Here is a 26,173-nt window from a genome sequence, read left to right on the forward strand (position 1 = left end):
GAACACAAGATTCCAGTAGAATCAATTGAACCTCGAGAAATGTGTTAAGCTAAGGCAAGTGTGACACCATTAAAAGAGAAACATATGAATAAAAGCCTAGACAAGAGACCAGTAAAATCAAGTGGCTCACACATAGCCACTTAGTCATACTTATGACACAATTAAAGAAATAAATCTAGAACAATTGACCAAATATGATGAGAATTATGTCACTATTAGAACTCAGCCCATCCAGGATTGACCAATCAGCGAAAAGGGGTTGTCCCAAACAACATCATTTTCAAATTCATATTGATGAATTTGTTCTACCTTTTAAAATAATTTATCGGGCTCCAGTAGTTTTTTTTTTTTTGTTTGTTTTTTTTTTTTTTCCTGTTGGAGTTTGACATTTTTCCAGCTCCAAAACGACAGTCAATTTTTAGTAAAGCTCCAGTCTTAAGGTGTTGGACACAGTAGTTGGGAAAGGACTCCGACTTCATCCGTCACTGTCGGCCCGCTTTCAGCAAATTTCCCAACATCATTGGCAACGATGAGTAGCCCTTGCTCCGCCCCCAGTGGTCATGGTAAAGAAAGCTGTACTGGGCATTTGCATAAGACAGAAATGTCCTGCCAAAACAGTGATTTCAACCACTGTGTGGCAAATGTGTTAGTGTGCTGTACAGTGATCCCTGCATATTAAAGTTTAACTTAGCTAAGTTTAGCCTGGGTTATTATGGAGAGTCTTCGCAGCATGTACATGCGTACTTTCATTCATTCAAAATCAAATCATCTGTAAGCCATTTCTTTCTTTAAGGGTAATGTTGACAGATGAGTTTTCAATGATACTTAAGTGTTTTGGAATCACAGTTTGTGGTGTATTTACACTTTAAACTATTACTACAGGCAATACAATTCACAGGGGGTGTGAGGGATTACTGTAAAACTTTAGCCTTTGTGTATTTTGCTGGAAGAATGTCGGAGCTTATATTAAGACACCTTTTTACGTTTGTGAAAAAAAATGCACGACATAAAAATCATGAAAAACTGCTGCAACGTGCTAATTTCGAATAAAGTATTTCATGAGAATCACTGACATACAAACATTTGTTTTTGTTATCCCAAACTTTACTCAAACAGTCGAGGGTTTACAAAGACAGACACGATGGTACCTTCACTCAAGACCAAACAGTGACCAATCGCTAAGCGGTAAAGATATTTGTATACTTAAAGTAGTTGACCATAATTGCAGATCATCCATGCCATGTTGTTCGTTAAGGATTGAACTACTACTTTCTTACTTGAATCGTACTAGAAGTCACCAGACAAAAAGAAGGGAAGCTCAGGTCTTTAGCGGCCATGTGTCGTCAGTGAGACATTGATCAGATAGGTTCACGTCAAATGAAAAGAACTGGAAAGCTATTAAAGGTGTGCCTGAAAACCTGCCCTTATAATAAATATAAATACATCTGAAGTTTTCTACAGATTTCAAAAAAGGACAAAAATAGTTTATTTCCTTCAACATAAGTCACCCACATAAATTATTTCTCAAGATAGTCAAAATAATCCGTAATCTTTAGGGGGCTGGTGAAATAAGGCTTGAGTACATTTCTTCAGTTTTCACATCAGACAGCTGACAAATTGTAATTGTGGGATGGGATGGGATGAAAATTTCAGGTTTGTTGACACTCTCTGTCTGTATTGTTTAAATTCTTTGGGCAAATGCGACAAGTCAGTTACTGGAGTGATTCGGTACAAGCTCAGCACCTCCACAGTTAAGTTCATATCACTCTCTTTAAAGTCACAAATGAATGGAAAATTAGAAAATGGTTTCTGAGCTGCATATAGCTGACGTGGGGTGGAACCCATGTTGCCTCAAAATGTAGTCAACTCTTTCCCGACTTGATTTCTGGCTAATGGCTTCTTACCGCTTTAAAAAATAAATTAAGGATAAGGAAATCTACAGAGAATGATATGAAAGAGTGTTATTCCAAGCACATCAAAGTCATTTAAAGTCCCAGCCGTACTTTATAAATATGAAGCCTGGCAGGCCTTGGAAGCGGATGAACAAACCAACATCACTCCATGATGGCCCGATAAATGACAGGCTCGATGTAATCCTCTCTGTAACGAGAGTTGATGACGCGTTGTCGTTTGGAGTTCTGTTTGACGTCGTTCTGCGCAAAGAGCTCAAAGCGCATGTCTGATGCCACCGACTGCGGAGGGAAAACAAGCTATTGTCGTCGTTTTCATTCGTACATGACACGAATGAAGCACTCCCAAGAGGACTGGAACTTACCAGTCGTGACTTGACCCGTTTTGGCAGATCTTCATCTAAGGTGTACACGTCTTCGCGCTTGACGGAAATTTGAGATTCATCTTCAAATTCCACCTGAAAGGCAGCAGATGCCCATGTAAACATTTTGAGCAACAGTTTGAGCACACCATAACATTCATACAGTCATACCTTAACATTTTGAAACACGCTGTTTAAAACAAATTTACTGCCATTGACGGCTTTAGAAGTCAAATATCCATGTTAAGTGGGGAGCCTGGCAGTGAATGAGTCAGGAAAAATAGCACTTTACAGTTCAGTATTGTGCTTTCTAAAAACATAGTTTATAATTAAATGTAAAGAATTAAACAGTTTGCATTGTGCTGATCCTTCTGTGAGTGCACCTTGGCCACTAGGGGGCAGTGTAATACATACATTCAGACATAAGCCATAGTAATATTGGTCATTCTTTACAGAGGATAAAGAATATATGCCTGTCAGTATCATTAGATTGTCTGTCCATATATGTTGCTGCACCGTTTGTGTTCAACTAACCGTTGCTTAAGGTTTTATAACTACTACGACATTGATGTTAGCTTTGTTACCCCATCTATGGCGTTGTGCATTGTGTGTTAGTAATAAGCTAGCAGACTTTCGCAAGACCAAGTTAATATTTGATTAAATACACAACTTGTTTTGTTATACATTTAGTTTTACAGTAAAATCCAACTGGGAGTGGTTATAAACAATTGAAGCAAGCACTTCTTTTTGAAGAATAGAAAAATGCTCCTTGGTGAGAAGGTCGATGCCACCAAAGCAAAATAAATAAATAATTCCAACACGTGGTTTCACTAAGGCAGTGCTAGTGTTTTGTCATTGATATGGGCCAATATCAGCTGTCTCTTGGGGCCCCCCTTCAGCTCATCTCTGACTATCACGTGGCGAGACAAAAAGACGGATCCTGGCGACCTACCAGGTACATAGGGATGGAGTGGGACGCCACAAACTTGGCCCCGTACAGCAACCCATCGGTCCATCGCACTGACACGGCAGCGCCTCCCGCGGGCGGCCCGAGTCGCACGCAATCCCGGTTCTGGAGAGATATAAGAAGGTCAAGAAGGACTGATGAAACGAGGCCCGGTGGAATAATCACTGACAGTTACTGACCTCAATGTCTTCTGGGAAGAGGTTGTCACTGTACGAGCCGTCGTCGAACACAACCTCGTAGAAGGTGGCGGTGGTAAGTCCCACCACCTCACTGTGGTAGTAACGACCGTTTCTGTATTTACAAATCACTCTCTGTCCCACTGCCAGCTCTCTCATGGAGTCCTTATTACGCTGTGGACGACAAGAAGATGAAGCCTGAAAAAACAGCTTACGCCATCTAGACCAAGGTTTCTAAAAAATGTTTTAATTCATTGCAGCAAGGCACTTATTTTACATGAGAAAAAAAATATATATAGTTATACCCCGTTATTTGCTGGAGTTATGTTCCAGGCCCACCTGCAATAAGTCAAAATCCATGATATAGAAAGACCATATAAAGTTACCTACCTGTAAGACTTATTTTTTTCAGAGTAATGTTATGACTTTAAACCTATATTTAAATGATTTGAGATCATAGTTTACAGTACATTTACAGTGTAAGGTTTACACTGTAAACTATTAACATAGGAAAATGTAATACTTTTTAGGAGAGATGTCAAAGCCAGGAATAATGTTAAAACCAAGGGTACTGGCACCTTTTGAAAAATACATTGTTTTCCCTTTGTATTAGAAATATTGTTGTCTTTTTGTTTTGATGTGTAAATAACGATACACGCCTGCCAAATGAAAATGTGACGCATGCGTAAGGGGGTTGGGGACAAAACCTGAAGCTTCAGCCTCACCCTTTGGTTGTGCCCATTGTTTTTAACTTCCATCCATCCATCCATTTTCTGAGCCGCTTATCCTCACAAGGGTCGCGGGCCTGCTGGAGCCTATCCCAGCTATCATCGGGCAGGAGGCGGGGTACACCCTGAACTGGTTTCCGGCCAATTGCAGGGTACATACAAACAAACAACCATTCGCACTCACATTCACACCTACGGGCAATTTAGAGTGTCCAATTAATGCATGTCTTGGGGATGTGGGAGGAAACCGGAGTGCACGGAGAAAACCCACGCAGGCACGGGGAGAACATGCAAACTCCACACAGGCGGGGTCGGGGATTGAACCCCGCTCCTCAGAACTGTGAGGCCGACGCTCTAACCAGTCGTCCACCGTGCCGCCTGTTTTTAACTTGTGGGGTGACAAACGCTCTCATTCAGTCATCATTCATAATAAGTCTAGAAATGAGCAATAAGTAACCAGAGTTCCATTTTGGAATGCGTTTGATTTATAGAAGAAGAAAAAAAAAAAAAAAGGCTAGTAGACTATGTGAACTTCGGAGTTGGGAAACTACACGGCCTATCTTTAAAGTTAACATATTCTGGGAGGTTTACACTAATTTCTGCGCTAGTTGGCAGTTATGGGCAGTTACCTCAGCTACGGAAGCCGCTTTATGCCTGTGACAGGTGATGAAGACAATGAATGGCCAGTCGTCCGGGTGCATAAGTATGCCAGCGGCCTGAGCGCAGCTGGGGTGGAACGCCGTGGAGCAGCGACCGTGGGAACACTGGACACAGCAGCCCGTTGACTCTGTCTTCATCCGTTTCCTGCAGAAAATGCATTTCTGCCACAGACAAAGGGTCACGTCGAGCAGGGTCGTCGAGAGGAAAGGTTTCAAGCGGTGGGGTAAATAAAGTAAGGGAAGTGCAAAGGGGAAGGAAAGGAGGAGAAAGGAAACAAGTGGGAGAAAAGATTTTTTTTTTTTTTTTAAAGTTTCAAAGGAAATATTGCACCCAGGCACTGCACAGCTTCCTTTTGAAGTGAGACTGACATCATATGTACTTTTTATTTACTAATATACTATTTAGAAACATGACTAAAGCTCCATTGAGATTAAAAACAATGACAATGGAGACAAGGCTGACTATTGAGTCCAAACTCCTGAATCCTTCCCAGACATTTATTTGCGACATGACTCATAGTCATTCAAACATAACCCATCCGTATGAATGAAATGTGCTTATCTTGAGCTTGACATCCACCTAGGGCTGGAATGATTAATCGAATAACTTGATTGCAAAAAAAAAAAAAAAAAAAAATCTTCGCAGGAAATTTTTTTCCACACAGACCATGTTAGTGCAGTCACGCGGACCACTTCTTGCAAAAATACCGTCATTTCTCATGTATAATACGCACCCACAAAGTGCATTTATATATATATAATGCATTTTAAAATGTATGATTTTGCTTCTACCCATATGATTGAAACATGAAGTGTTAGCGGTTTTGTTATTTTTTTCAAATAATTATTCTAAGTTAAGCATTTTATTTGAACACGTAATATTTTCTTTTTATTTACTTGCTCTTATTTTGAAATTCACAGCCCTACTTTTATTAAGTAAATGAGAAAACACACAGTTGTGCTCATATGTTTGATTACCCAGGCAGAATTTGTAAGATGGGTACAATTTTATAACATGAAGGGCTAGGCGAAACACATTTAATTTTATTTTAATGGGATTCAAATTAAACTGTCAAGCATTTCAGAAAAGCATTATCATTAAACAAAACATAACAATAAAGAAATTAGTGATGGTTGTTGTTCAGTCATCAGTCGCATTTAAAAAAACAATATTTCACAAATTCTGACAGGGTATGTAAACTTATGAGCACAACTGTACATATATGCAGTCATACGTACCCCCTGTCATATTGGAATGAACCTCTAGCTAACCATAACCTCTAGCTGGCAGTGGCATTTTAGAATGAAAGTGTATATCTTTTTCATAACCTCTTGGTGGCGGTGGCATATTGGAATGAAAGTGTACAGCTTTTTCATAACCTCTAGATGGCGCCATATATACATTAAATGTGGAAGTTTTTTTTTCCATTTTCCCCTATAACTATGTATAATGCGCAGTATTGACTTTTGACAATTTTGGGGGGGGGGGAAATGCGCATTATACATGAGAAATTACGGTAAGTTGCGTAAAAGACGGAATGTGCAAAGTTTGGGATCATTTAATATAGCCTATCATTGCTAGTTAGAACAGACTGTAATGCTCCCACTTTAAAACACTTTGTTAAAAAAACAATAATAATAATAATAATGATTAAAAAAAAACATCATAAGAACATCCACACATGAGCTGCCAATGCCCACAACTAATGCCAAGTCACTCAATGGGCTAGCCAGTTAACAGCAAGCCAACTTTACATTCGCTGACACCCACTTCACGCACCAGGCCATACAATACATACAGGCCATATAATGCCATACACACTCAAAGTCACAGATACTACAATACACCGTGAGAATGGCGATCCCAAGTGGAAAAATACCTGCACCTCACAAGCACATGTTATTGTGTTTAATAAAGCGCACCAACAAATTTTATCCGATTAATCGATGGGATAACCGGACGAATAATCGATTCTGAAAATATTCGATAGTTGCAGCTCTAAATCCACCCCTAAATTTGTATCCCCACTCTACACATCAAACTCTCAAACAGAGTAACTTCCGGTTAAAGGAAGCCAAACGTAATATTTCAGAGCTTTATAAGACAACTTCAATCAGATGATAAAATAAAACCAAATTACAAATACTTCCAATACATTTTGGGAGGGAAAAAAAATAAAATAAAATAAAAATTCAAGGGGGTTTGCTAATAATATTTTGTTCTTCACTTCAATCTAGCCTCTTGTGCAAAATTATGTGATTATACAGCTTTAACTCTTATGGAGTTAAATTAATAGAGCCAGCTGCCATGTTGCAAATGTTAGCATCCAGCTAATACTAAATTTACACTACCGAGTTTAGTCCCCGCACCTCTCTCAATCCCAAAAATTGTCACAGAAAATTTTAATTTCCACCGTTGCTAAAACATAAAAGGTTTATACAGAATTCCACATTTTTTCCCCCATATTGTAGTCTAATAACGTACCCAATTCTCACTCAAATGGTTTTACATTTTAACAAGAAAAACTGTTTCAAGACGCTATACTCCCTGATGTCCAAATAATATTTCTGTGACATGCTTTCATTTCATTTACCTTGGAAATTGACTCAGATATACTATATCTTCAATATTAAAATTTTTGGGACACACTGTATAGTCGTAAAATTCGATACAAAGATTTTCAAAAGAAAAAATACTAATTAACAAGTAACATACCATAATTTGTACAATGGATTTTAGGATTAAAAGAGTCATTGTAAGGATCCACAGACACTCTTGTCAACATTTTAATTCTGGGGACATCACTAATGATCTGTGTGCTCTCATGTCTTGGGACTCTTACCAGTCTGAAGCGAGGCAGTGGGATTGCAGACAGATCGATGGGACGCCGCTCTGTGATGTTTACAAAGCGAGCTTCGAGCACAGTGATGGCGCACAGCACATGAACCCACCTGCCAGACAGACAAACATGACATTGACTCAAAACAAACAGAACAATGTCCAGGGTGCAAGATACCTACATTATTTAGACAACCAGACATTTAGTGAATTCTCTTGTTATTCTTACGACAATGACAACGGGAACTTCGACCCAAGTGGGGAAAAAATACATTTCACTCAACAATAAAACATTGTAGAAAATGTTATATCCCTTTCAAATACAACTGCAGTACAGTTGTTGTAATGTGACATCGTCGATGTAAACGCAGTTTGGAGAGGGGGCTTTGGGGAGGCATAACTTAAAAGGTAAACTTGACTGTTAGCGTGTTGCCAAAGAACATTCCAGTGCTAACGATAGATAGAATAGATGTGTATTGACTGTGCTGTTTCACTATAGGGATTGTTAGGATTACAGGAAGTCCTCGATTTACGAACAAGTTGCGCTCCTACGCTGGCGACATAACCCGAATTTACGCGCAAGTCAGATTTCACCGTTAAAGTCGAAATACTTCTGTTACGGGTATTGTCACGTGATTGTGACAGCAAACTCAGTGTGTGTGGGCGTGTGCGTCGATGTGTGAGTGAGACGGGACTGCGCAGGCATCGTCCGGCGGGACTGTGAAGGTGGAAGGAGTGCACGCAGGTGCGAGTGTGTACAGTGGCAAGTGTAGTGACGACGACCGGGGAAGAGTAGCGATTAGCGGAGGACCCATTGACGTTGAATGTGCAGAGGAGCTAATAAAGCCATTAAAGCAGCAAATCGGTGCTTCGTGCGTTTATTGTTGCCGCCACCCAGCTGAGCTGTGCAACGAGAGAAGGGAGTTAACCCCGAGGAGGACAACCGCGGCCCTGGAGAAGGCGTCTCCCGATCACGGTCAGGTGACCGTAGCACTTCGTATAAAGAAACTAAAATACATTAAAATAAAAAAATTAGATGCTGTTCTTACCATTACTGCTGAGAGTGTGTAAAAAGGAGGGCGAAAAAGGCAAAGATACTCCCGGCGCACAAACACAGACAAGCACTATGCACTAGTTAAGCAGAAACACTATGGTGCTGGGGACAAAATGGCGGGCGAGGCACGGGCGTCGTAAAGTCGAAATGTTGTAGGTCGAGTATGTCGTAACTCGAGGACTTCCTGTACTTACTTGTCATTGTTGGCTCTCTGCAGAGCTCCACCTCGGAGAGAACACAGACAGCAATCCTGGCACAAGGAAAAGTGTGTTGAAACTGTTGATAACTGGACAATAAAAAAAATTCAAAAAATCTGTCTACCACTTAATAATTCAAATTTAAATAAATGTGAAATTATTCACCTCACAGATTCTAAAAGTGAAAATTCCAGTTACAGTACTGTAATTGAAAACCTATTCCACTTGCGTAGAAAGACACACACGGCACTGCCCACTGGTGGTCATTCGTGTTCATTTGTGTGCAAATATTGGGCAATATTCCCAGATTGTTCCACAAAAGTCAAGCAGGAATGCTGATAACAACAGATACACAAAATGAGGAACAATGTATTCCATAAACAATAACACACAAAGGAAGGGAACACTCCCAGCAGGACAAAAAATGAGGCACACTGCCAAGTATACTTTTAAAGTGACAAAAATGAAAGTGCTAGGACAAATGTGTCCCATTTAGAGTTGATTACTGTGATTTATTTTAACAAATTCAGGAGGCAGCAATTTAACCAGAGGTAAGCAGTACGGGTTTCTTTAAAACATTCATGCAACTCATTGTGGAACCTTCCTGTGTTTAAGTGAAGCTTATCAACCTACAATAATTGACAATAAATAATTGAGAGCCCAGTGCACAAACCTCAAGGGTAGCCTCAGCTTTGCAGCGAGCACACAGCCAGTCATCCTGCTCTGTTTCCTCTCTGGTTACACCATAGCAACCTGAGCCAGACAGGAAAAGGTTTCTTCCATTACATTTCATTTCTTGGCATTAAAAAAAAAAAAAAACATTTGGTAGAAGAGGTCTTTAGTCATCAACAATACCCGTTTTGCTCTGTATATACAGTATGGTGACTAGTTGAGTATGCTTCTTGCACGTATTGCTTATGTTATCAGTCTTTTCATGATTAAATGTAATATAATTAAGCCATTGAAAAAAAGGAAGTGTAGATAAAAAGAGCTTACTGGTGTGTACACGGACGCAGCACTGAGAACAGCTGAGCAGCCGGCTAGTGCCGTCCTCTGTGATGTGAGGGTTGGACAGCTGGCCTTCCCCGCTATCGCTGGCCTTGTTGGTGTGCGTGTTGAAACACATTTCAGGAATAAGAGGTTTGGACCACTGGCAACCTTGGCGGTTCACCAACGTCACACTGGAATTCCCGTCGCTGCCCTCAGACTAAAAGAGAAATGTATTATTTTTCATTTCTGATTCCTTTTACATACGTGATCAGAATATCTGTTTTCCAAAGGCCGACTTCAATCAGGAAAGGTTTCTAGGAATATAAAGATGTATATCCATTTCCATTAAATGATTAACTGATGATGCAACTTGTCTACATTGCAAGAACTGGGCTTAAGAAAAAGTAAAACATTAATGAAATGAGGAATATATTATTTAATTTAAGCAAAATTATCTCCTGGAGAACAGGAAAATTTTACTTGGCAAGATTTTTTAAAACAATCAAACATACCAAGCCAATAACTAAAACTAGTGTTCATACTACCTAAATCTATAGAATCATTCTACTTCTGATTTTAAGATAAACTTATTCGTAATCAGTAATGAAACCTAAATAACAAATAACGATAACTTATACGATATTTGTCTGGGAAGAAGTATTTTGACAGACCAATAACAAGGCATATTTTGCCTTTATTTGTGGTACAGTAGAACCTCGATTACAGATATCGGAAGTAACAGACCATCTGGACAGTACATGTGCCCGAAAATACTTTCCAGTTGTCACTTAAACCACCGTTGACAAAGTCTGTTAATTCCAGAATTGGCCACTGTTGTTTAGTGGCACTGTGGCGCAATATACGCAGAGAATGGGATACACGTATTTCCGGGTCACAGATATACAATATTGATAAGACTGGCTACCAATAGACGTGCCCGTAGGTATGTGGCGACCATGTTGAATGTGGCACCATTCCCATCTAGGGTTGGGCATCAAGAACCGATTGGAACCGCGACTAACGTTCCGATTCTCCCGGAATCGTTCAAATTTAAACATTTTGGTTCCCAGTTTCGATGCCTAGTCCGCCGGCCCCGAAGAAGTGGCGAAAACCAATGAAGAAGCGGCGAAAACCAACAAAGAAGAACATGCACGAACTTCGTCCTTGTGCCCAACAGCGACGAACAAAATTATAAAAGTGCTTCAACATAACGGATAATCAGTTGTAACCCCCACACCCTTATTAGTCCATTAAATCGAGGTTCCACAGTATTTCATCTTGTTTCGATTTAAATTTTTGCAGTATATAAATTAAACCCATCTATCTTTATCCAATGCACACCCAAATGTGACAACCTATGCTTTTTTATTTTACTTTCTTGTAATAAATTCATGCCTGTTGTTCTTTGAATTTGGTGTTCAGTATATGGCAACGTTACAGTAAAACAAGATAAATACAAACCAGGAAAGTAGAACCGGCTGTAAATTTAGATTTCTGGTAAACAGAGAAAACTACTTCTTCTGACAGTAAACCATAAATCAAGGCTGTGGCTCAGTAGGTAGAGCGGGTCGGGTCATCCAGTGACCGAAGGGTAGCTGGTTCGAATCCCGGCTCCAACTGTCTCCAAGTCCTTGGGCAAGACACTGAACCCTAATTTGCTCCCAGTGGGCCTGGCAGCGCCTTGCCTGGCAGGAGTCGCCCATTGGTGTATGAATGTGTGTGTGTGGGTGAACGTGAGGTTTTGTAAAGCACTTTGGGCACTGTGATAGTGTAGATAAAGCGCTATATTAGTGCAGTCCATTTATCATTTAATGCGTCTCATATAGAGACATCTAAAAAAGGGTAGGCATGTACAATAAGAGTAGCCTACATCATAATCTATAGCATAGTCTGTACATTATGATGTAGGCTACTCTTATTATACGTTCATCCATTTCCTGTACCGCTTATCCTCACTAGACAAAGTAATATAATGCCTCCCTTGACATTCCAGGTAACAGTGAGGGTTTAATGAGAGACTGACAAATAAATTCATATATCTCACCTGATAGTGGGTGTAGAAAAGCAGGCAGATGGAGCAGTATGGAGCCTGTTCACCCATTCTCTTATTGTACTCCCACTCTACCTGGGGCTTTATAGGCCGAGACTGCCACAGGTTCCTTAGTGGTTTTGCCCATTCCTCTTTTTCTTCTTGCTCCACCGTCACATCTTCATAAATTTCTACAGAGTGGATTGTAAGGCCAAAGACAGTAAAAAAAAGTGTGTAACTATTATGGTAAATATAAACTCTTCCAGTCTCTCATGACAACCTGCTAATGAGACTGTAAGATCACCGGCCACTTTCCTCTAAGAACATCCTGTCTTAAGCCTTGCAGGATGTTCTCAGAGGAAAGTGGCCACTGAGCAGAAGCTGTGTCATCAACAGAGATACAGAGGGACTGGAAGCATCACCGAAAGGCATAGGGAAGTGGATGTTCACATGTTGTGGATTTTGCTGTTCATCTCCTTGTGAGAGAACAGCAAGTTGTGCAAAAATAAATGTTATATTGCATTTTAGGTTCATGCTTAAAATTTAACCCGAAAGTTGAATATGCCTAAATTTAAGCTTAAAGTAGTTTATACTGAAAAATCTGCATTAATTATATCTGGCTTACCATCTTCGCTGAGTATCTCTCTAAAGAGAGGGTGGTGGCGTGGAAGTTTTCTGAGCTGGTCTTGGTGCTGTTGCTTGGTGGCCACTGACATGCAGTAGGACTGCTCTTCTGACACCTGGTGGTAAGATAGAATATTGTCATATCCGTAAATAAAACCATGTACAGTGCCACCATGAAGTATTCACACCCCTTTGAAGAAGTTTTCCACATTTTGCTAGGTTACAGACTTATTCCAAAGCTGATTTGAGTATAGTTGTCTTTTAAAAAATAAATAAATAAATTCTACATAAAATATCCCATATTGACAAAATAAAAAGTTATTTTCAGACATTTGTGCAAATTTATGAAATAAATGTAAACATTCCAACATAATAGGCACATAAGTATTCACATCCTCTGCTATGACACTAAACATTAAGCTCAGGTTCATCTGATTACCACTGATCATCCTTGAGATGCTTCTACAACTTGAATGGAGTCCACCTTTGGTAAATTCAGTTGATTGAACATCATTTGGAATGACACACACCTGCCTATATAAGGTCTCATAGTTGGCAGTGCATATCAGAGCAGAAACCAAGCAATGAAGTCTATGCAATTGTCTGCAGACCTCCGAGACCGAAATGTGTCAAGGCACAAATCTGGAGAAGGATACAAAAAATTTCAGCAGCATTGAAGGTCCCGAAAAGCACTGTCTTCTCGATTATTCGGAAATACGAGAAGTTTGGAACCACCGGGACCCTTCCTAGATCTGGCCGTCCGACCAAGCGGAGTATCCGGGGAAGAAGGGCCCTGGTCAGAGAGGTGACAAGAACTCTATGGTCACAAAGGCGGAGCTCCAGTGTTCCCTTGCGGAGATAGGCGAACCATCCTGAATGTCAACCATTGCTAACGCACTCCACCAATCAGGCCTTTATGGAAGAGTGGCCAGACGGAACCCACTTCTCACTAAAAGGCACATGGCAACCTGCTTAGAGTTTGCCAAAAGGCACCTTAGGGATTCTCAGACCTGCAGAAACAAAATTCTTTGGTCTGATGAAACCAAAATATAACTTTTTGGCCTGAATTGCAAGCGTCATATCTGGAGAAGAGGCACTGCTCATCACCTGGCTAACACAATCCCTACTGTGAAGCATGGTGGTGGCAGCATCATGCTGTTGGGTTGTTTTTCTGCTGCAGGAACTGGGTGACTATTCCGCTTAGAGGGTAAGATGACAGGTGCCAAATATAGAGAGATTCTTCAAGACAACTTGCTCCAGTGTGCTCTTGAACTCAGACTAGGGCGTCGACTCAACTTCCAACACAACAATGACTTAAAACGCACAGCCAAGTTAACAAAGAAGTGGCTTCAGGAGCAGCCTGTGAATGTCCTTGAGTGGCCTAGCCACAGGCCAGATGAACCCAATCGAACATCTCTGGAAAGACCTAAAAATGGCTGTCCACTGACGCTAACAATCCAACCTGACTGACTTTGAGAGCGTCTGCAGAGAAGAATGGGAGAAAATTCCCCAAAACAGGTGTGCCAAGCTCATAGAGACATACCCAAGAAGACTTGAGGCTGTGATTGCTGCCAAAGGTGCTTCAACAAAATATTAAGGCAACAATGTGAATACGTATGTACCTATTATGTTTACATTGTCAATAAATTTGCAAAAGTGTCTAAAAATACATTTTTACGTTGTCATTATGGGATATTTTACGTAGATTTATTTTATTTTATTTTTTTTTTTTTAAAGAAAACTACACTCAAATCAGCTTTAGAATAAGTCTGTAACAGCAAAATTTGGAAAAAAAGTGAAGGGGTGTGAATACTTTCTGGTGGCATTGTATCCTTCCATACATTTTCTATAGTGCTTGTCCTCATTTAGGTCACGGGTGAGCTGGACCTTATTCCACCACAGACTGGTCGGCAGTCAATCACAGGGCACATATAGACAAGCAACCATTCACATTCATAACTATGGACAATTTAGAATTTTCAATGAACCTAACGTTTTTGGAATGTAGGAGGAAGCCAAGAGTCCCTGAATAAAACCAATGCAAGCATGGGGAGAACGTGCAAACGCCACACAGGAAGGCTGGAGCAAACGACTACATCACTTTGCTGCCCCATGAACAAAAACACACATTAACTTACTCAATGTCACTGGTAAGAACAAGACCGCTAAAAACCAAAGGAAAAAGTTATTGTTTTAATTTTGGCCATGTCTTATTCGGACAAAATGAACCTGACATCAGTCACAGTGTAATCAAACCAGTATTGAGGGCTCGGCACTGGTAATAATTTCAGTCCAGTTCTAAGTACTTACATCATGACTCTGAGAAATCACCTTCACTTGAATTGGCTGTTTGACAGGAATGGTGTCTTTCACGATGATAATGCCACTATCCCATAGAGGGCATTGGCTATTCTGTTGTTTGGAACAGGATGAATACAATTCAATACACTTTTGGTTTTGGCAAACTGTTAACGTAACATTTAGTTAGTAGTCGTGCGTTCTTGTTCTGCCATCTAGTCAATTGGTAACCATTCCAAACGCTTAGAGATGAGCATGCGATTGATAGAGCCAATACAGAGCCACCATTAGTACTCATTTTCTAAATCAGCAAGATTAGTAGATTAAATAAAAATTTCAGTCTTTATAAAACCTGCTTAGTTTTCCATGCAAATCCAGTGGAATAATTAGTGCACAAAAAAGACAATTCTTAATCCCTGTGCATCCCTTAAATTGTGGTAGGAATTAAATATAAAAACAGACCTGTCTTTTGTTTTGGTTCTTGGGGATCTCCATTTTGTTGACCTCGGCGGACTGTGTAAGGCAGGTGGGCTCAGCGATGGCCGCATTCTGAAAATCATTGGGCATCGAAACACTGGGTGTGTGGTCCTTCTCCACAGAATGTTCCGTTTGACTGGGTACCACTTTGGTGAGAGATATTCTAGATTCTAGCCTCGATTCCGTGTTTCCACTGGCCGGTGACTGAGATGGTGACACCGTGGCGCCTCCGAGCGGGAGATGACAGGGCTGCTGCTCTCGGGCATAGCTGTGCACCTGCAGCATCGTGTGAGTCTGCATTTTTTCTCGAGGGTAACTGTGAACATGTAAGATGTCTTTTTGAGTGAGAGTCCGATGGAAGAGCAAGCTGGCCACCCCCATTTTGCGGGAAGGCGTCCATGTTGGCGTCACTGTGGCTGACAGATGACCGTTTTGGGACAAAAACGCAGGTGGACGAGTCTTTGTGTAGTGAGGCGTGTGTCCTGAATCACTCGTGTTTAAACCCCTGTGAAATGGATCCAGCAACGTGAGCTTTGTCGGTGTGACAATCAACTTTGGTGGACCTGTCAATAAAATCACTATTTAATCAGTAAAGGGGATGGAAAAAAAAAAAAATGTTTGTACAAAAAAAAAAAATCACCAGTAAGAATGGTCAATAATAATACCTTTATTTCGCTTGCCATCCTGTGGTGTCATACGTGGTGGTAAAAGATTTAGTCTTGGCCGCTTCGCATACAGGATCATTTCCTCATCTGTATCTTTGGAAACAACCTCTTCCGGCAGCTCCAGACACACCCGGTGTCTCTTGGTCTCAATTCTTTGAAGTGGACTAAAGACACAAAAAAAAAAAAAGTCATTTTAAAAAGACTTGGAAGGAGCTGATTATTCCAATAAGAAGGTCAGACATGTTTTTATTTAATGACATTTAAAGGCAGTCACTAACTAACAAAATTGTATGCTGACAATCTTGGGTTATTCCACATGCAAATTCTAGGTCCAAACAAAACAAACATGTTTTGTTCAAGTACACACGTTACCAGTCCCGGATCTGTAGACAGTGATAACTCTCCCTCTCATATGATGCGTTTTAGTATAGTACAGTAGTCAATGCTGTTAATCACAGGTATCAAACTTAAGGCCCGGCCTTGCCCATTTTATTATTTATTTGTTGAATTAATTAATGAATGAATTATGTCTAAACATCCATCCATCCATCCATTTTCTGAGCTGCTTCTCCTCACTAGGGTCGTGGGCGTGCTGGAGCTTATCCCAGCTATCATCGGGCAGGAGGCAGGTTACACCCTGAACTGGTTGCCAGCCAATCGCAGGGTACATATAAACAAACAACCATTCGCCCTCACATTCACACCTATGGGCAATTTAGAGTTGTCAATCAACCTAGCATGCATGTTTTTGGGATGTTGGAGGAAACCGGAGTGCCTGGAGAAAAATCTACGCAGGCACAGGGAGAACATGCAAACTCCACACAGGCGGGGCCGGGGATTGAACCCTGGTCCTCAGAACTGTGAGGCAGACGCTCCAACCAGTTACCTCCGTGCCGCCTATGTTTAAACAAAAACACAAAATTTAAATGAAAATGGGTTGAGAGATGAATAAACTATTTCCTGCCAGCCCCCTTTTTCAAATATTTAGATTTCATATTTAAATAAATTTGATACAATCTTCTCAATGATGATTGACCTCTGTCACAGATCACTCTTAACCATTTCATTTTTTAATACACTTAATGAACTTTTTAAATATGAATTGACCTGGACTCTTTTTTTCTTTGTTGAATTTGTTCCAAAACTTTCACTACTAAACTCATTTCCATCACTTTACTTCTAAACCTGTGTATTTTAAAGATGTCTCCTACTTTCAAACTTAGGTTTCTTACTCTTTTCCCCCCAAATGTTTTGCAATATTTATTGGTAATACATTTTTACTAGCCTTGTACATTGTTTGTAGTTTCTTCAGATCAAATCATGGAATCTCGATATCTATTTTATAAATACAGGTCCATATCAATAAAAAGAAAACTTCATGTATTTTTGTAGTTCAATTAATAATGTCATATATATTCACTACACAGAGTAAACTATTTTATGATTTTCTTATTATTTTGATGATTTTCGCTTACAGTTAAAGATCCACATTATACGTCTCCAAGGAATTAGTTACATGAGAAACAGTCAAACTGATTTGAATATGGAAATGAGGTTGGAATTTGACTTCTAAAAATGTATTTTCTTGTATTGAATGAATCTGTATGAGTTTCACTTTACGAATTGCAATTTCTGAAATACAACAAACTCTTCTACAGTACTCTAATTTATTGAGATGCACCTGTAAGGGGTTAGGGGGATCTCTATATTTTATGTGGCCCAATACAGCTAATAAATGGTGTTAATTAATGTTTTTTTTCTCAATGGATTGTTCTTTTCAATTTGGCAGAAAGATCTGTCCCAAAATGCAAGCCTTTAACAGATATTACAAGCATTTTTTTTCCTTCCACCAAATTTCTTCTATTGAACAACAGAGCATACTTAAATATTTGGTTAGCCCCATTTTCCATAACTTCTGATTTGAACAATTTCCGACCATTTTCTGAGCCGCTTCTCCTCACTACGGTCGCGGGCGTGCTGGAGCCTAACCCAGCTATCATCGGGCAGGAGTCGGGGTACACCCTGAACTGGTTGCCAGCCAATCGCAGGGCACATACGAACAAACAACCATTCGCACTCACATTAGCACCTACGGGCAATTTGTTTTTAAATATATACAGGAAATTGCAATAATCAATGAAGTGGTAGTTGTGCATAAGTAATACCATACTATAATTTTCACAGTCATCACAGAACACAATAACTATACCGTAATTTGACCCACAACGAAAATAAGTTTGACACCCCTGCAGTGTAAACAAATCTGATAGAATACAATATTTATAAATGGCATGTGACAAACCTCTTCCGCCCTACATCATCCCGATCGCTATCCACGGAGCAACTGCTACTATTGTAGAAGATATTGAAAGAATCGCCCAGGAACTCCTTAGCCTCTGGAGTGGGCCGGGAGTGGTCGATGGGGGCTGTATCTCGCCCCGCCAGCCACTGTTCGTAGCGATCTGGCTGGAATTTCTTGACAAACACATCCATGGAGATCTTTACCATGTCCTTGCGGCATGAGCACTGACAGGGAAGAGCACAAGGAGAATATGAATTGAATAATCCATAGTCTCCATTGAGCAACAGCTGTACAGTTTAATAATTCTCACCAAAACTGCTTGCTTGCCATACTCAATCCAGCGCTGTGTGGCAAAGTTGGTGGATTCGGCACAGTTGAAACCATGGTTGAAGCCAGCATGATAAGCATAGGGGAACGTGACCATGAACTCGCCAGCATATTGGGTAATCTGAGGGGTGAGGTGCAAAACCAACAGAAATATGTATCGTGTCGGTTTATGGCTTGGCGAGATGAAATTAACACTTCTGATACCTTTTCAAACGGAATTCCATATTTCTTCAGTATAGAAGGCGATATCAGGGTCATCTTGTGCCGCAAAAAGGCCTCACAAGTTTGAGCACTACCAGAAAAGAAACCTACAGAAGACATGCTATACTTTAGGACCACGGCATGTAAACAGCTTTCATTTTAAATGTGTAAATAAGATTACATTGATCTCAAACCTTGAGCCAGACGCTCAAATCTTCTCCCATGCTCTGGAGGAACGCAGTACCTGCAGAAATCCAAATGTGTCTTGAGTTTCAAATGTACTGTAACAACGTTCAATTGTAGTTGTTTCAAGAAACAGCATTTATCTCATTTATGTACATGACATTTGGCAATATATCTAAACGATCTTTCTTTTTTTTTTTTTATTTATCACCAGGATTTGGGCTCTCCGAAGTGCAAGTAGTTGATGCTGTAGAGGTCCATGTCCTCAGTGTGCCATGCAAAGGTGGTCTTCCACATGCCAAAATACAAGTAGGGTGTATTAACACCCTCAATGGTGATGCCGCTTTCAGATTCCACCGTGTCCAAAATGGTGTTAAGATGACAAATGTTCCACTCTTTGACTTCCTGGAAGAACGCAGAATAACAAGATATAAGGTTACGATTAAAACAGGAGACTTCTTGAAATGCATCATGTTAGTACCACACCATCTGATTTGGGTCAAAACATAAACGGACATACTTTACAAAGAGAAACCTAACTATACAAATTGTCCCAAAAGTCAATTTTCACTTCCTTTTTTCTATTGTGTTACAGGTATCATTCGAACAGACGTGAGGCCATCAGCATGTGTGATCATAGGCTTTGCAGTTTTTGTAAACTTATCATTCCCTTACCCATGGGTTGCCATAGCATGTCAAACTGGTGCTGAACTGTGGTCGGGGACAGAAAAACCTCTTGCCAGGCGGCAATTTTGCAATGCTGCTACAATGTCAATTGACGAGCCACGGAATGATATACTAACAAAAATTGCAAAGCCTAAACTGTCAAATGCTGATGGCCTCATGCCTGTCCAAATAATACCTGAAACAAAATAGAAAAAAAAGGAAGTGTATTGTGACTTTTGGGACACCCTTAGAATATTAACTCACCGGATTGTATAGACTGCCACCGACGTCGGCTCCATATATAGGAGGATTAAAGGTCACATTCTTCCAGTACTTCCTTTCCAGTTCATCAAAATCATCATAGTGAGGGCTACAGAACCTGCAAAATGGGCAGAAGAAATGTAATCAATTACAAAAACAGATGAACAACAATCATATTTAAAGCAAGAAAAAAATGGAAAAGTGACATCTTAATTTTAATTTTTATTTTTTGGACTTACTTGTCACTGTTTGCAATTTTACGGAACTCTTTCACAGACATCGACTTCTTCTGAATGTTGTACTGTGTGAAAAGGCCCGACTGGCCTGTCACCACCTGCTGAATGGGTGCAGGAATCACCAAATCATCTATATCATCATATGAATGTCTTGGCTTCCATTCTTTTGGTGGGATCACCTTCAAAGGGGAAGGGGGGAAGATTACAGTCTCGTCCTTAAAATTGTTATAATCTCTTATTAGTTGGTCATTGTGTTTGCATACTATGTCAAAGTCAAGTCTTTGTATAAAAATTGTTGCTGTCACTTTAAGAAAAATTGTTGCGCAAAGTTGGTCAGCATCAAATACATACTTTGGCCAGGCCTGCTTTGTGTGCTCCCTGTGACTCCATGTATGCGACATAGCGGCTGAAGTTTTTGAACTCCTCAACAGTGGGGTAAAAGGTCATAATCCCTTTGGAGGCATGGCTTTGGGGTGCTGTGTCTGACGCCATCCCAAAATTGATGGCGATTCCTATGGACTGTAAACAGAAGATTGGTCAGACATGGAAATGTGTGTGTGTGTGTGTGAGAAGAAAGGGGGGGGTTCATGGTTCGTGGTCCCACTATATTGCAGATTTTGATTACAGTTGTTAAACTCTTTTTTATGCAGTTTTTACAATATTTGTGTGTTACCCATTGCTCGCTCGCTCTCTCGCTCTCTCGCTCTCTCTCTCTCAATAAATTAGCTGTTTAAATGTGTTTGTTTTGTTTTAGGTGTATTGGCCTTTCAAATAATTTAAGTACCGGTACAGTAAATGCAACAAAAAAATGCCTTTGGTGTATTCTATTTAACGGATTTCACTTATTGCAGAAGTGGACTGGAACCTAACCCTCGCAATGGAGGGGGGATTATTACATGATACAGATAATGAGTTTATGAATGGCTAACCAGCAAATGAAAAAATGACCTGGTTGTTCATACTTTGTATCGGTCCGTATTGGTAAAGAAGGAGCTAAGCCAAAAGGCGAAGCTCTCAATTTACCGGTCGCTCTATGTTCCTACCCTCCCTTATGGTCACGAGCTGTGGGTCGTGACTGAAAGAACAAGATCCCGGATACAAGCGGACGAAATGAGTTTCCTCCGCAGGGTGTCCGGGCTCTCCCTCAGAGATCGGGTGTGAAGCTCGGTCATCTGGGAGGATCTCAGAGGAGAGCCGTTGCTCCTCCACATTGAGAGGAGCCAGATGAGGTGGCTTGGGCATCTGATTCGGATGCCTCCCGGACGCCTCCCTGGTGAGGTGTTCCGGGCACGTCCCACCGGGACCACTGCAAAAAGGAAGGGGCTCATGGCTGATCCCTGATGCAGTCCCACGTCCACCTTAAATTCATCTGTCACACCTACAGCAAACCTCACCGCTGTTCTGCTGCCCTCGTACATGTCCTGTATTATTCCACTCCAGACTTCCGCATGCAGTACCACAGTTCCTCTCTGGGTACTCTGTCATAGGCTTTCTCTAGATCTACAAAGACACAATGTAGCTCCTTCTGACTTCCTCTGTACTTTTCAACCTCCTCAAGGCAAATAATGCATCTGTGGTACTCTTTCTAGGCATGAAACCATACTGTTGCTCACAAATACTCACTTCTGTCCTGAGTCTAGCCTCCACTAGTCTTTCCCATAACTTCATTGTGTGGCTCATCAACTTTATTCCTCTATAGTTCCCACAGCTCTGCACATCACCTTTGTAATTAAAAATGGGAACCAGTACACTTTTCCTCCATTCCTCAGGCATCTTCTCACCCACTAGAATTCTATTGAACAAGCTGGTCAAAAACTCCACAGCCTTTCCATTTTTTCATCCTCTTTAATGCGTTTCTAACTTCCCCCTTACTAATCATTGCCACTTCCTGGTCCACCACACTTGCCTCTTTTACTCTCCCTTCTCTCTCATTTTCCTCATTCATCAACTCCTCGAAGTATTCTTTCCATCTAGCTAGCACACTGCTGGCACCAGTCAACATATTTCCATCTCTATCCTTAATCACCCTAACCTGCTGCACATCCTTCCCATCTTTATCCCTCTGTCTGGCCAGCCTGTATAGACCCTTTTCTCCTTCTTTAGTGTCCAACCTGCCATACATGTCATCATATGCCTCTTGTTTGGCCTTTGCCACCTCTACTTTTGCCCTGTGTCGCATCTCAATGTATTCCTTTCCCCTCTCCTCAGTCCTCTCAGTGTCCCACTTCTTCTTACCTAACCTTTTTCCTCGTATGATTTCCTGTACTGTGAGGTTCCACCACCAAGTCTCCTTCTCTCCTTTCCTGCCAGAAGATACACCAAGTACTCTCCTGCCTGCCTCTCTGATCACCTTGGCTGCAGTGTTCCAGTCTTCTGGAAGCTCCTCCCGTCCACCGAGAGCCTGTCTCACCTCTTCCCGAAAAGCTGCACAACACTCGTCCTGTCTCAGCTTCCACCACATGGTTCTCCTCTCTGCCTTTGTCTTCCTAATCTTCCGCCCCACCACCAGAGTCATCTTACACACCACCATCCTATGCTGTCTAGCCACACTCTCCCCTACCACTACCTTACAGTTGGTAACCTCCTTCAGATTACATCGTCTGCACAAGATGTAATCCACCTTCGTGCTTCTACCTCCGCTCTTGTAGGTCACCCTATGTTCGTGCCTCTTCTGGAAAAAAGTGTTCACTTCAGCCATTTGCATCCTTGTTGCAAAGCCTACCACCATCTGTCCCTCCAAGTTCCTTTCCTGGATGCCTTACTTACCCATCACTTCTTCATCACCCCTATTACCTTCACCAACATGTCCATTACAATCTGCACCAATTACGACTCTCTGTCTGGGATGCTCAGAACTACGTCGCCTAGCTCTTTCCAGAATTTCTCTTTCACCTCTAGGATACATCCTACCTGTAGGGGCATAGCCACTAATCACATTACACCCTCAATTTCAAGTTTCAGCCTCATCACTCGATCTGATACTCTTTTCACCTCCAAGACATTCTTAGCAAACTCTTCTTTTAAAATAACCCCGACTCCATTTCTCTTCCCATCTACACCATGGTAAAATAATTTAAACTCTGCCCCTAAACTTCTAGCCTTACTGCCTTTCCACCTGGTCTCCTGGACACACAATATATCAACCTTTCTCCTAATAATCATGTCAACCAACTCGCAAGATTTTCCTGTCATAGTCCCAACATACAAAGTCCCCACATTCAGTTCTAGGCTCTGTGCTTTCCTCTTCTCTTTCTGCCGAAGAACCCACTTTCCACCTCTTCTTCTTCTTATTTGACTTCGACCCACAGTAGCTGAATTTCCAACGGCGCCCTGCAGGTTGACGGCACCGGTGGCGGACGTTGTACACCCGGGCCACGACCGATCCGGTATGGAATTCTTTGGACGAACACTCATATTTGTTTGGCAAAGTTTTAAGCCGGATGCCCTTCCTGACGCAACCCTCTGCATTTATCCGGGCTTGGGACCGGCCTACAGTTTGCACTGACTTGTGCCCCCCATAGGGCTGCATTTTTGATAATCAACATTAACATTGCAAATTTTGGGTGGTAAATATTACTTACTGGACAGGGGAAGAATATTATGTACAGTAACTTAAGATGTCAGATAATTGTAAGAGATTTAAAAAGCAGGAATATTTTGGCCTAAATTACATCGAGTACTCATCCTTTGTTTGTCCAAACTGAACTGAAGTACAATACTTGAGTTCATGTGAAAGGCCCGGTTGGACTCTGTATGCCTTGGACCACACCACTGTGCTTAGCCAGTCCACATAACCTAACTGTGACAGTGTGGTGGTTCACTTGCTTGTGCTTTGATCAAGAAGACAGCTAACCAGCTAGTTAGCCCGCTAGCCGCAGGATGGTTTTGGCACTTCAACCATACCTCGCGGTTATATGTTTCATTTTGGCGCCAACCAGCGACCTGACCTTAAAGTCATAGACTTGCAGGCTACGCAGGCATAGACAGATTTCCCCAGCCTGCAAGGCTTCTCTATACCGATCGATTCAGAGGCTCGTGGATGCTCGGTTCCCCGCATTTGAAAGCTGTCCGCCTAACCTGCAACGAGCAGCGCCCCCATGTCACGTGCTTTAAAAACAAAACAAAAAACACTCACATACATAGGGCGAGTCGTCATACCCCAGGTTTCTGGCACTACGCCAGAGTAATTTAAGCCATGCACTGTTCTTTTACTATTGAAATGCCTTGTTTTACAGGCTACATTTAAGTGACACGTGTGGCAAGACTGTTAAAATGTCAGTAATGACAAGTTGTTACTCTAAAAAGTGTTCCATTTGAATGAAACTTATTCCATGTCCATGAAAACAACGTTTTTGTGTGTTTTTTTTATTAATGTTTTATTTTTTTAATCCCAACTGCAAAGTGTAATGGCATGATCAAGTATCAGTGAGTATTCAAATGCAAGTACTCGTACTCTTTCAGGACAAGAAGTGGTCTATCGGTATCCAACAGACAGGTGTCAAACTCAAGTTTATGTGGCCTCGAAAGCAAATGATCTACTTTGTTGCTTGCTAAAATCTTTACCATAACTGCTAACTTTTTCACTTTGAATAACGTTGAAATATTCCAAGTATTTTTTTGTTACCAAACCCTTTTTTTGTTCCAGTAGATATATGTTAGCCTACTGTAAACTTTTCACTTTTGTTTTTTTATTGCATGTATGAAATAAAAAAGGTCAATCATTCAATAGTAGAATTCATTTCCATTTGAACTAAGAGCTGCCTCTTCTTCAGACATTTTGAACAAGCAGTTAAAAACACGTTTAGGCAGGCATTCAAATAAAACTTGATTTTTTTGTTTTGTTCGTTTATTAACTGTATGAAGTTTATGATTCTGTATTTTCACCCTGTGAAGCACTTTGAGAGTTGTGCAACAGGAATAAAAATGTACTTACTAAAGTATAAGTCATAAATTCCAACAAAAAAAGTTGTCCACAACCACCCGTGCAAGAAACTTTAATTTAAATAACAAAATAAATTATATTCATTATTCATTACGTATGATATATTATAATAACAATTTTATTTTATTATTCAACATATAAATATAAAACAATGTTGCGTCAACAACCGTCTGAGACTGATTTCAATATAACGTTATTATTATCGGTTTTGTTATTATGCAGGGTGTCTCTGATTGGTTAAATCTTGCGTCTCTTTACGCGACCAGTCGGCTAGCGTTAGCACACATGCTAACTAGTCAGAACGTATCCTTTACGGATTGTAATAACATTGTCCACTGACAGCAATGAACAACATTTATTTTCACTATGTCATCGTATCACACATTATCAGAAGCTATTAATACACTGAAATAATTCGCAACGTTACGAAGAAACAGCTCGTAGACGCCTTACATTGGATACGACTATTTCCTGTAAGTCAATTTCCTTCCACTATCATAACATTTAACCAGAAGACTAGGCGGACATGCCGAGCCAACATTTGATAATTCCGACAAAATGTCTTGATTAATTGTCAAAATAGGGCTACCCTACTCCCTAAGTGCTATTTTACCACTTTCGGGCAAGTGTGTATTTCTCAATAAGTCACAAGTGTTCCAGGAATTATACAGCACCGCTAAACGACCACAGGCGTAAGCAGTCGTTGCTAACAGATTAGCATTTGGACTTCACGAGTGTCACCATTCTGGTGAAGTCAAGAGCAGACGCGACGTTCGCTTACTCACCTTACTCCCCCGCGGACAAAATGGTCGTCACCTGTGATGCTTACTCTCCGGTAATCAACAATACACGCGGTGATAGACATAGAGGAGAGTGGCCACTTTGGCAACTGAGAAGACTGCGAGAAGACCACAAATCTCCATTACCTCAGTTACGCACACACGACGCATGACGCATGCACGGCGGATGTTGTTTACCACAGCACGCACGGCGCACGTTCAGCCAATCAGACCACGAGTCTACGGATTGTCGGAGAATGGCGCTGCTGAGCCTTTTTACTGGAAAACAATTACTGCATTG

At 40.9% G+C, this 26,173-nt stretch overlaps 1 protein-coding gene across 3 annotated transcripts; it reads right to left on the reverse strand.

Moving 5' to 3' along the window:
* kdm4ab (lysine (K)-specific demethylase 4A, genome duplicate b) lies at nt 1–26,035 on the reverse strand. 3 transcript variants are annotated; one of them, XM_061693602.1, is made up of 23 exons: nt 25,879–26,035; nt 20,503–20,670; nt 20,155–20,330; nt 19,919–20,033; nt 19,200–19,393; nt 19,000–19,049; nt 18,809–18,912; nt 18,588–18,725; nt 18,278–18,501; nt 15,976–16,139; nt 15,296–15,873; nt 14,846–14,947; nt 12,537–12,651; nt 11,927–12,102; nt 9,889–10,099; nt 9,566–9,645; nt 8,890–8,945; nt 7,646–7,754; nt 4,773–4,964; nt 3,419–3,589; nt 3,225–3,344; nt 2,276–2,368; nt 1–2,192 (listed from the first exon to the last, which is right to left on the reverse strand). In XM_061693602.1, exons 2-23 carry the CDS (start codon nt 20,641–20,643, stop codon nt 2,055–2,057), a joined length of 3,447 nt encoding a protein of 1,148 aa, XP_061549586.1. In that variant the 5' UTR covers nt 20,644–20,670; nt 25,879–26,035; the 3' UTR covers nt 1–2,054. The 3 variants fall into 3 exon arrangements, with proteins under 3 accessions (XP_061549586.1, XP_061549587.1, XP_061549588.1); XM_061693603.1 differs by lacking the exon at nt 14,846–14,947; XM_061693604.1 differs by lacking the exons at nt 1–2,192; nt 2,276–2,368; nt 3,225–3,344; ... (2 more) ...; nt 7,646–7,754; nt 8,890–8,945 and adding an exon at nt 8,952–9,227.
* Between the last annotated feature and the right edge of the window lie 138 nt (nt 26,036–26,173).

This window comes from Phycodurus eques, chromosome 13, assembly GCF_024500275.1.
Source record: "Phycodurus eques isolate BA_2022a chromosome 13, UOR_Pequ_1.1, whole genome shotgun sequence".
NCBI lineage: Eukaryota > Metazoa > Chordata > Actinopteri > Syngnathiformes > Syngnathidae > Phycodurus > Phycodurus eques.